Here is a 12,788-nt window from a genome sequence, read left to right on the forward strand (position 1 = left end):
ATCGATCTTGTCTGTCTCTGGCAACCTGTCCTTCCACGCCAGACCGGCTTCCTAACGTGCATGACTCCCCATTTCCCATAAAATAAAAAGCTTGTGTGAGAACGTCACGCGATTGGGTCCTGTATCTGTTCTGGTTCTGACAGCCAAGAAATATGAAGGGTTTATGGCTTCCACGCGTTCGTGCACAGGTTTTATTTTCTTTTATTGTGTGGCAATTTAAAGCAGTTTATGGGGGTTGGATTTTATGAGGTAATTTGTAACTAGATGGTTACTTTGAGAGTAACACGCTACTTATTGGTGTCAGTAACAAAAGGGTAAATAAATTCATTTTTAAATGAAGTAACTAGTAACTGTAAGATTGTTTTTCAGTAACACACCCAACATTGCCAGCTTTACAGAATAAAGGAGGTAGAGGTAAGATTTATGGCCCGAGCCCGAACCCGAACCCGAACCCGAGGCAATTTCGGGCCGGGTCGGGCCCTGAAATGTCAGTCATACGGTCGGGTCGGGTCGGGTTCGGTCCTGCTTTTTTTTTTTTTTTTTTTTTTTTTTTTTTTTTTTTTTTTAAATTAATTAATAATGTGTTAAATGTTCATTAAAAATATATACTTAAACCATGTATGGATACTAGACCAAGGAATACTTGTTATAAAATAAATAATTTGGATAAAACGGAGAAGGAGCTGTAATCGCTATTTTTCCGACTCCTATGGAAATTCCTCCCCCCCTCCGATTTTAAATGAAAAAAACAACAATTTGTTTACACCGCGGGATCCAATGCAACCAGGGTTTCATTCACAATAAAAAAGACATTACATACGGATATTATAGTAAATCAAATAAACATTATTTGTGTACAATTAGTTGTGGTTGCGGAAATCATAGCGTACAGTGACGTTGGTGACTTTTCCATCCGCGTTAAAAAAACGCATTTTGTAAAATACGATCGCGCTTTATTGTTTAAATAAACGCGATCTCCCAATGATTATAATTAGCTCGCTTTATTTTGTTTTAAAGCGTATTATATAGAATACGATCGCTTTTGTCGGAAGCGTACATTGACGTTGGTGAGATTTTCATCCGCGTTAAAAAACGCAATCTGTAGAATACGATCGCGCTTTATTGTTTAAATAAACGCGTTATATAGACTAGGATCTCCCAATGATTATAATTAGCTCGCTTTATTTTGTTTTAAAGCGTATTATATAGAATACGATCGCTTTTGTCGGAAGCGTACATTGACGTTGGTGAGATTTTCATCCGCGTTAAAAAACGCAATCTGTAGAATACGATCGCGCTTTATTGTTTAAATAAACGCGTTATATAGACTAGGATCTCCCAATGATTATAATTAGCTCGCTTTATTGTTTTAATAAGCGTTTTATATAGAATACGATCAGGGGGGGGGGGGGATTTGCATAGGAGTCGGCACAACACGTCAACATCCCCTCTCAATGAAAGTGCTGCGCTAAAATCTTAAAGGCGTACGACTACTGCTGCTGTGGATTATGGCCCAATGATCAAGTCGTCAAAATGACGGACGCCTTTAAATGTTTTCGCTACCTCAAAAAAAAAAACCGTCAATGACAGATTGCAGTGCAGACACAGAAATATAAAAGATGTAAATGTTTATACAGTTTTATTTAACTTAGGCCTAGATGTTGTAACAAAAGGCAGAGTTTAATTTGTTATCATAAATCACCCCTCCTTATAAATAAAATATGTAATTTCGGGCCCCCTCGGGCCGGGCCAGCAAATCCAGTTAATTAGTCGGGCCGGGTCCGGGTCGGGTTTAATACCCCCCGGGCCTGCGTCGGGTTCGGGTGCTTTTTTTGGGCCCGATCTTACCTCTAAAAGGAGGTTGTAAAGAGTGGAAGGGAGCGCGAGAGAGCGCGAAAGAGAGAAAGAGGTAGAGGAAGGCAGAGAGAGAGAGAGAGAGAGAGAGAGAGAGAGAGAGAGAGAGAGAGAGAGAGAGAGAGAGAGAGAGAGAGAGAGAGAGAGAGAGAGAGAGAAGAGAGAGAGAGAGACGCTTGAGCATCAAGTCCCCAGTCCACGATCTAGCGACCACCTTTCTACTGTAAGCCCCCCCAGTGCCGCTAGAGGAGACCCGCAAACTCCATAATAATGGATGGAACAAAGCCGGCCATGGACTCCAACGCGGAGGAGACTCAAGACGAAGGACAGGAGAGCAAAGGTAAGCCTCCCCCACGCTGCAGTTTGCGCTTCGATCTTCTTATTTATTTATATATTTTCCCACAAACCTGAGTCCCGTTTTACGTGCAATGGCGACCCGCTTAAAACAATAGCGACGGTATGTTTTCATTGCACGGTTTGCAAAGACGCGACGCACGCATTTGCATGCGCGACAGGGAGCGCTGCACCCATGCGCGTTCATGTAACCTAATCGTTATCGTCTTTCTTTAACGGTGATATCCCGGGTTCTTAACGATCTGCTTGCAAGGGGGCTGCAGAAGGAGACGCGCAATTGACGCAGAATCGACCGAGGAGAGATCGCACCCGAAACGATAGCATCTTTGTTGAAGCTCTCGTGCGTAAAAATCTTCCTAAAAAGGCGCGAGGCAGAAACGCGCCGCTTCTTTTCATTGTGTGTGTCTGCGTGGGAGGAGATGAATTGACGCTGTCAACTGTTGCTGCGTCGCTATTTGGTCCATTGGGGTCACAGATTCATTTTCTACCGCATTCATGTTCAATGAATAAGTGCTGTGAAAAATATGGTCGGATACAGTCGGTTAAGGTTAAAAAACATTTGGAATCTTAGAAAACCAAAGAAAAGGAAAGAAATTTTGTCATTTTGGTCATTTGACTTTAAGGGGCGTGGCCTAAAGAGTGACAGCACAAGCTGGAATTAGTCTACATGTGAGCGTCTGGGTGTTAACCGTGGCAAACAGCAGCTCATTCCCAGATTTTCATTTTTTTCAAAGCTTTATTTTCAAAATTGTCTCTCCATTTCACGATAATAAATGCTAAGCGTTTTTTTACATTTATCTTCTTGAAGTTTGGTATTTTAGCATTATTTAAAAAACGTTATTTTAGATAATACAGTAGTCCTCTGAGATTTTGCAACCCCATCCTTCGGCGTTTTCAACTCACGGTGTGAAAAAATATGTTTTTTTCGTACTATCTTTATGCCATTTTACCCAACTTACGAAATTAACAAAAAATATTTTATGTGCCCAAAAATTAACATATTTCTTTAGTAAATCATTAACAAAGATCATAACATGAAACAAATACATGTTAAAATTAAATGCCGCACAATAAGCATGAAACAAAAGGCACATAATGTTAAAAAAAACAAAGAATAAAGTTAATTATAAAAATATTCATTTACGTTTTTGCCCCGCGTTTACTGCAAAACTGATGAAAAAACGTCGGCTATAGTTGGCTCTAATACATTGGCAATGTGCAAGGCAGACGTAGCGATACCCCGGCTTGTCAACACATTTTCGGGTGATTCCTTTCCACAAATCCTGAGACTTCATGGAATTTTGCTAAATGTCTTCAATTTGAGCTGAAGATCAATGGCTGCGTCCTCCTCCCCGCCATTTTGCCGGAAACCCTCCTCTTCCTCGTCTCTGAACTTTAAACTGTGACAGTGAAAAGAAGAGAATGCTCGGAGCACGCATGCGCACTGGGTTGCCAGGCAGATTTGGAGCAATAGCCATTTTGTTTGCATTCAGGAAATTCTCGGAGCGGCTAATAACAGCGCATATTTTTTACTTCATAACTAGAGGCAATATTTTCTTGTTCACGTTCTTTGTAACCTGAAACTTCGTAAGTAGAGATATTCGTAAGTAGAGGTACTTAATATATGTACTATTTTGTTCAGGATTTTATCTGGGGGATGCCAGGGATTCCTTAGCTACCCATGACCATAGATTTCTATCCCACGCTATACGGGAATTTAACTTTGCGTTGTCTGTCACAGAATCAATAAATGTTGAATGTAATCAAAATCCAATGACTGCAATATTTACACTCGAAACACAAGCATGTACTCTCAAGAGATTGCAGTGTCTCTCCCTTGCCATGCAGATGTGAATTGGAGATGAATGGGTGTCCTCTCACTCTGCAATTTAAAACACAATTACATCACTCCCTCTTGAGGCGTGCAGCGACACACACGGGTCTAAAGGGAGCCCATCCTGCAACGTCGGCCGCTCGATCACCATAGCGGCCGTGTTTAGGATGAAACGCCAACGCGGTAAATCTTTTAATCGCCGCCTTACGCGAGCGGACGAGAAGCAGCTCCATGCAGGTGTCGGCCCTTGACGCCGCGCCACGGCAGATTGGAGGGCGGCTTATTTGTGTACTCAATCGAGTGTGCGCCTTTTGACATCTGGAATAAGAACATAAGCTTATAGCGTCCAATAACGTAGAAGATTTACAGCGAGGGCCAAAAGTTTTTTTTTCCTTTAAGAAGCTTGTCTCGCCGAGCGCCAGGCACTTTGCTTCCAAGTGGTTGTATAAGTTGTGTGGCGTGATGCTCAGGAAGCATATTTGTTTGAATTGACAACAAAGTGGGGAAAACAAACTGAACTCTCAATGCAGAGGTGGGCAGCCTGGTCCTCGAGGGTCACATGTCCTTCATGGTTTTGGGGGTTTCTCTGCACAAATACAGGTTATTCTAATCACAAGGATCGTTAACAAGGTCCTGTCATCTTGCTAACAAGCTAATAGCAAGGTCAAGTCATGATTATTTGTATAACCGTTAATCACAATAAGTCTCAAAAGGCTGTCCAGACTACCCCAACTACTACCATTTACAACAGCATCCCCTGATCTGAAACCAACATGAGGTCAAGAAAAATCCCCAAAACCTCAGCAAATGGAAAATGAAGAAACCTTGAGAAGGGGGCACGAATCAGGTCATCTCCCTTTCAGGATGTCCAGGCTGCAAAAGATAATGTAATGTCATCAACAGACAATACACAGACATCATTCAAATTAAATATATGTACAGTAATAACAGAATGTCCAGTTGACAGCTTCCTGTTCTAAAATCTTGACCGATGCAGCAGGATTTATATGATTACGTACATAGGTCTAGGTGCCAGTACGATGGCTCAAAATGCTTGCATCCTGCAACAACCAAGCTCAGCCGTCTCCCTCATCAACGGGAAGGCAAGGGTATGGGGTTAGCATCACTCATAAGCTATTAGACACGAGTGTTTTTTGAGCCTAGATTCAAACACTTCCACTGAGGTTGCAGACCAAATTTCAGAGACCAGGACATTCCACAGCACCGGGGCCCGCTTAAAGAACGCTCTTATTTGTATCACCCAAGTTGAAGAAGAGAAGCCTTCGCCCACCTCGGTCATAATGCGATTATATTTGACAGAATACACATTTTTATCATAACATGTAGGATATTATTTTCCAAAGCTCAAATGGAAAATACAAATCGTTTTGCTGATATGTTTGATAGTAATCCTAAACTCCAGGATTTAGGCCCAAATACTTCCCCTTACATCTCTCCACTTGTTCATCTTTCTCCACCCCCTTTCACTTCCAATTCTTAAGTATAGGCAAAGGACTAGTTTCTCTAGGAATTGGTAACGTACCTCCTCACAGGCATCATTGATCCCTTTACTGCCATTTAATCCCAATAAGGACACAACTCTGGACAGCTTTCTCCACTGATGACGGTTCTTAAGTGATTTTTGGGTCGTGGCAAAGTTGGCAACAGGCCATTCCCCAATCTTTTCAGCCCGGTTCTTTTTCAGCCTTCCTCTCCATCTGCCCATGTCACAAAATATGGTAAATTTTTCTTTTTTTTGTTGAATTTTTAAAAAAAATCACTCACATCAGTGCAAGAATAAACTGCAGTGTTTAATTCTGAAAAGAAACAATAATGGCGACAGACAACCACTTGTCAGTAATACCGAGGAGGGGTCCTGAACCAATGTTGTGAAAGAGGGCTTGTGTCCCTTACTCTTCCACCTCCCTCTAAGCTTTATGGCAAAATGGGACATTTTTTGCCTCTTTGGGAACGAGCTTGTGAAAGAGAAAAAAAATGAATGGGAAGGGGAAGTAATGGGATTGAGCCATAAACAGGGGGTCCACCACCTTCTTGATAGGACAGGCAGTCCAAAAAAGTCTCCAAATTTCCTTCCTAGATTTACATTTATCAAAGCATAAGTTTCAATCCATCCAAACATTTTGTTTGGCTGTATTCCTTTTCGGCTCATTGTCGATCGATCCTATGAGGATTGCCCGCCAAATTTTAGAAGCCGCCTCCTCTGCCTGAATGTCAGTTTGATTGCATTCTGTTTAACTAGAGAAAGTAAAACCTCCCTGCAGCCTCACCGGCTGCACTTTCCTAAAGTGTTACGTAACGCGGCACTTGCTTGCTGCCCTCAGTTGCGATGCTGAGATTAAAGATGGGGTCGAGATGATGTCATTGTTTGGAAGCTCACAATGCTTCCAAGGAAGTGGGGAAAGCCTTTGTTATTTTATTTAGAAAAAAAAGGCTAGAATCTGGTAAGGAGGGATGACGTTTCGTGCACGTGCGAAGGAACACGATCGTCATGGCACTGGAAACATCAGATGCTGAAAATTTCTTGCAAAGTTCTTGCATCGTTTATGCATAAATTCAGTTTTCTTTTGATATTTTGCAAGCAAAGTGCGTTTGTGTTTATGGACAGCATTGTTTCTATATTGGAGGTATCAGGAATGCAAGAAGAAAAAAGCACAGAAGGGAAAGTTCTAGCTTGAAATGCTTCCTTTCACAAAAAGTTGTTTGGGAAACGAGTATTTTCAAGAAACTCATTAAGTTCAACTGTTGTTTACTAAACAATGGTAAAAGCTAAAAACACAATATTTTTGTAATGAAAGATGAGGGTTAAAGCTTGATTTTAAAATGTCCTATGCCAATATACAGTACTGTGAAAAAGTATTTGCCCCCTTTTTGCATATTTATCACTCACAAAGATTTCAGATCATCAAACCAATTTGATATCAAACAGAGATAACCCAAATATATACAAATGCAGTTTTGGAATATTATTAATGTACAAAACATATCTAGAGTAATTGCCCCTGAATCTAATCGCGAGTTGGCACCTTTGGCAGCGATAACAAAACTCAAACATTTACAATAATTGGAAACGAGTCTTTCACAACGCTGCTAAATTGTTTCAAATCTGTCAGGTTAGAGGGTCCTCAAGCACAAACCACTCATTTTTTTAACCCAATCGATTTTTGTGACATCATATCTAGTCCTTAAAAATGCAATAAAGCAAAGTGGAAAATGGAGGTAGAAAGCGAGCAATAGTACTAAGGCTGGCGCCAATACATTTAAAAACAGTTTTTGATGTGCATTGTTTAAACATCATTTATGGTTAATTGTCCCAGAAATGTACAATATAAGTTGCTTGTTTTTTAGGAGAGAAAATCAAATCGCAATCACCAAATCGCAGTACTTAGAATCACAATTATCGGCAATCGTTATATGAATTATGGCCATTATATAAACGTACCTGGGTATCGTGATACAATCGAATCGTCACCAAAGTATATCGTCCCAACCCTAACCCTCAGTTTTCTCCATTTGTGGATGATGACTCATTATGGTTGGTCTCAGTTACAATGATTTAACAAACGGGGTGATAACTTTGCAATTTTCACATAGAGCTAGATAGGCCTAGAATTTTTGAGCCTTAATAAATTGAATCAACGTTTTAAAACTGCATTTTGTATTTCCTTGGGTTGTTACTGTGTTGTATTAAAATTGGTTTGATGATCTGAAACCATTGTGAGTGATAAATATACAAAAAGAACAGAATTCGGGAAGTCTTTTTAACGGCACTGTAGCTACAGAACTAAATTTTTTGTAGGTCTTCAAAAATGAGTCAAAATGGCAAAAATTGTCTGGCACCGGAGTTTCCAATGTGAGAGAATGGTATTGAATGAGTTAAGGATTTATTCTTTATAAATTGCTTAATCATTTTACAAGAAATCTTGTCTAATTTTTCCAGAGATTCAACACCCCTCTGTAAAACAAATTTGCCTCTTGACCGTGAATTCAAATCGATGCCGCGTGGCCCGCATCCAAATGGCTATCATCCCAAATCATTCACTCTGTGGTAACAACCAAACACTGAAACATGAAGCATCTCTTCCTCTTAGTGCACTCACACATACCGCCAACCTTCACCTACTATATCCTCGCCCGAGCTACGCGCGAGGTCATGAAAGCACGTGAAAAGCCGTCACACGGGGGAAGGGCTCAGCTCGTGCGTTCCTGGTTTGAAGTGCTTTGCCCAAAGCGAGCTGTCAGCATCCATCTGGATATGTGTGCGTCCATGTGTTGAGTTGTGCTTTCATTTGTTTACGTGCCAGTGACCAAGGGTGCTTGAAAATGGGAAACGCTCTATTTTTATACGCGTGCATTCAGCTTCCACGCGGTGAAATAAAGGCTTGTTTGAGTCAGGTTTTACATTTGCAGATAATGAACAGCGGCAGAATTGTGCGCTGCTTGATGCCAGTCTGCAGGGGACGAGAATAGAAGCGTGACAGGTTGGCACGGCGGGCCGTGTTCTCGAATGACGTCAGCGTCTTCTGGCCCTTGACAGACGCCCACAGATTCTGTCCTCAGCGGTATCTATTAGCCAGCATTACGCCAATTCAAATCTCTCAAGTAATGTTCACCAATATTCAAAGAATTCAGGTGTCATGAACCGGCATAGCTGGAGAAACAGATCCCATAAATGTAGATGAAAACTAAGATTTAAGAAAAACTTGAAACAGAATAATGAAGTTTACTAGGATCTTCAGAATTCAAAGGCATAAAAGGTACTCTAACAAAGGACTCACGATACATTCCTGCTGCATTATGGTGAAACATTGACTAGATCTAAATTAACAAACCATAAAAGAAAGAAAACGTAGCATATGGTGAAATACCAATTGGTTTTACCTTGCACATACCACAGTTTCTTCTCCAGGGTTATCACCACCATGAACATGAACACAAGATTGTTAAAAGTATATACATCATGGCAATATGGCACAGTTCTGAGGTCATAGGATCAGATCGAGCTACTAGCCTTACTGTGCAGAGTTTGCATGTTCTCCCCGTGCTTGCCCGGGTTTCCTCCGGGCACCCTAGTTTCCTCCCAAATTCCCTTAAACATACATGTCAGGTTAATTGGCCAGTCCAAATGATCCCTTGGTGCGAATGAGCGAGTGAGTTGGAGGTCCCTCTGTGCTCTGCGACTAGCTGGCAACCAGTTCGAGGTGTCGCCTGCCCACTGCCTAATGATAGCTGAGATGGGCTCTACCTTCATTAAAGTTGACTTACCAACAGAGAGAGAGAGAACAAAATGGTTTAATTTATAATTTTTCGATGGTATTTTTTTTTTTTTTTTGGGAACAAGAAAACAAATGGTTTGGATGATTTATCGTTTAGGTGGCATGATGAAGAGCGCGTGACACAAACGTCTCTGCAAGAAATTTGTGGAACTCAGAGCAAGTGTACTATCACAGTACAGCATGTAAGATGCTATAATGTGAATTGGCCGATTGGCTTCAGATAGCTCAAGTCAAGGTGTCCTGGCCAATCAGTGTGAATCTTGTCCGTCCAAAATGTCCTTCAGTGGTGCGGGAAACATCATTTGGATTTATTTTTCATTTCATCCCTTTTTTTTTCCAATTGATTTTTTTTCGCCATGAAGGTGATAACCGAAGCGCGGAGTAGCAAAGGGGTCTCTGAATCCATATTAATTTCTCAACTCTTATTTTAGAAATATGTTGCTGCCAAATGTCATTGCACTATTGTCCTGATACACTTACAACTTAGGCTGCGCTGATAGCATAGGCTGTCGGGTCATTACCATTGTTACGGTCACAGCAGATTCGTTTCTGTTTGCTTTTTTCTGGTTGGGACATATTGTTGGTTTATATCTGTTAAACGTACGCTGTCCTCCTTTGCTGCTGTCCTGTGTATGGGTCTATCACCAGATCATAACAGATACTATTTATTTCCTGTCATGTTGTAATGGTGGTCTGTGCAGCACTCTAAGTCTTTTTGTGATTAAGGGCAAAACAAATATACATGACTTGACTAGATCCCAAGAACTACTTACTCCCTATTCATGTTGACATGCTTTTAGTTTTATACTTTTTTTTAAGCTTTCATTATGTTTATCCTGGAGTTTCACGTCTATTCTCGTTGTTAACAATGTTGACTTTGTTGTTTTCATTTACATCAGGAGTCAACTCTAATTATACACACACCAGCTCCACCTGAACATCTCATCTCATCTCATTAGCTGCACCGCTTATCCTCAGTAGGGTCGCGGGGGTGCTGGAGCCCATCCCAGCAATCATCGGGCAGTGGGCAGGGGACACCCTGAACTGGTTGCCAGCTAATCGCAGGGCACACAGGGACAGACAACTCGCTCGATCATTCACACCTAGGGACAATTCGGACCGGCCAATCCACCTGAAATGCATGTCTTTGGAATGTGGGAGGAAACCATAGTGCCCGGAGGAAACCCACGCAAGCACGGGGAGAACATACAAACTCCGCACAGTAAGTCCGGTAGCTGGAATTGACCCCACACAGGAGGTTCCCAAGACCTTAGAACTGTGCCGCACACGCGCTAACCACTGCGGCGCCGTGCTGCCCCCACCTGAACATAAACATTAAAAAAAGATAACACATGATCTGTTGGTAAACTAACTATAACCGAACAAAATATGCAGGGAAGACAATGCAGGTTGTGTTGGAGCACCATCTCTAACAGAACAAAAACAAAACAAGGTAGAATATGCTGTGAAATTAACAAGCTCTAACTCATCACAACATGAAAGAAAGATGACGCAGGACATAATTCCAAACATTGATAGATCCCTAACAGGAATGCCATGACAGTGAGACCATAAAACACAGAATTAACAAGACAAAAGCATGATGGCGATAAGACACAGTGACCGTCGTGAGGAAACAAGGTTCAGAAAGAAAAAAATAATCCATCAAAGCTGTGAAAGCTTTGACTGCCCTTATATACTCCCAACGACTGTGACACTATTTCTTTGAGACATAAAAACACAAACTTGCAGTAAAAGCACCAAAACACAGAACATGACAGTCCAGAAAGTACAGAACATGACAGTGGGAGAGCGGGACTCCTTTAACATCTCAGATGAAGTTGATTGCGTAATTGCCGAGCCACTCACTCAGATGGCACGGCAAAACTTGTGGCCACAGGGGCCATTTTGAATTTGGGTGTAGGGAGGCTAACGCTAATATCGTGCATCCCTGACGGCATGTTTTCTGAATAAAAGGCCAGTGACATGAGTGCCTGTGTCACGTGTTTACATGCAGCGCTGCCCAATGAAGCCAAACAAAAAAGCTCTTCTTGTATGCTTACTCAAAATGCCAGTTTAAAAAGAAAAAATAAATAACTTTATCAGTTTGGAGTTATGAAAATCTATAATTTGAAAATCAGCTCGATTGTGAGATCAATGAAAAGGATTTAAGAGTTTCGTTTGGATCAATGGGACTAACCAATAAATATTATGCTGAATGTAATGGTTTATAAGATGTATTTACAACAGGTACTAGTTAATGCACAGAAGGAAATATTTGAATAATAGAAAAGAAAGTGATTAAAAAACGTGAATGATGGCCTCACAATAAGTGATTTAGTACAAAGCAGTATTGAGCAAAGTTTATGCATTGCAAAGAATAAACACCTTGTTACATGGCTGATCTGAGCTCTATCCCTCACTACATTTAGACCTCTTTCCACCAGTGCACTCATGACAGCATCCATCCACGTCAAGAGGAAGGCCGCTATTTACGTGAATGGATGGTGTCATGAGTGCACTGGTGGAAAGAGGTCTAAATGTAGTGGAAGCTAGAGCTCTTGTTGGTGATAGGAATGAGCGGAGAGGTGTTGTGAAAGGATAGTGGGATGTTTGGACGCGCTCTAAGGGATGGGCAGGGCACCTGTATAATGCGGCAGGGGTAAACCAGTGAAAGCTGTCGGGCGCTGCTGTTGAACAGAAAAGTGTGTTGTGTCACCCTGACCCGAGTGACATAGCCGCTTTCTTGTGTCCCGTTTCATCTGGAGGGACGAAAGCATGACAAACTTAGGTGCCCAGGTGCTTAACTTGTTTGGGTGTTTGGGCATTTGGGTTAGCCATGGTAATTTTTGGGGTGTTTTTTGCTACTTTTTCCTTTTTTTCTTTTCTTTGTTTTTGTATATACGTTTGTCTTGCTGTCGGTCACCTCTCTTGAGGGATATGACCAGGGTAGATAGACACATTGCTGATCTATGTTGTACTGCACAATTTATGTTGAAATATTGTCAAGCACTGTAATCCCTCACTACGTCGCGCTTAGTGGCATCAGTGCATCGCGGGTTAAAATCTATTCTGCTATTCATTATCCCTGATTGCATATTGTTGCAAGCAAGAGCCAGCAGATAAAAATTGTCAGGCCAGTCGGCTCTTTTTTTGCCGTTATTTCTGCATAAAATGAATTTCATTCATGTGGCCATGATCCTTTATCCCCAATCCCAGATTGCAGCAAGCGGCAACCAGTACACATTAGTGGGGCGGCAAGTCATTTTAGTTCATTTAAGATTAAATCTGCGGTTGCGGTCGCGGTCCTGTATCTCCAGTCGACCATTGCTGTGAGTGAGGGCCTGCAGATGGCATTATTTGGGGGCTTAGCGGCTCTTTGCCGTTCTGACCACCGTGAAGTGAATTGAACCCGTGCAGATGCAATCCATTTTTTCCGTTCGCATATTGCT

At 41.6% G+C, this 12,788-nt stretch overlaps 1 protein-coding gene across 1 annotated transcript in view; it reads left to right on the forward strand.

Annotated features, from left to right (window-relative positions):
- Positions 1–2,017: 2,017 nt before the first annotated feature.
- LOC148369702 (neuronal membrane glycoprotein M6-b-like) overlaps positions 2,018–12,788 on the forward strand; it is a 34,715-nt gene continuing 23,944 nt past the window's right edge. The window contains exon 1 of the mRNA XM_088331834.1: positions 2,018–2,194. Within this exon, the coding sequence (XP_088187960.1) occupies positions 2,125–2,194 (70 nt within the window). The 5' untranslated portion in view covers positions 2,018–2,124. The remainder of the gene's footprint in view (positions 2,195–12,788) is intronic.

The sequence above is a fragment of the Urocampus carinirostris genome, chromosome 3, assembly GCF_059441175.1.
Source record: "Urocampus carinirostris isolate Australia breed hairy pipefish chromosome 3, RoL_Ucar_1.0, whole genome shotgun sequence".
Lineage (NCBI taxonomy): Eukaryota > Metazoa > Chordata > Actinopteri > Syngnathiformes > Syngnathidae > Urocampus > Urocampus carinirostris.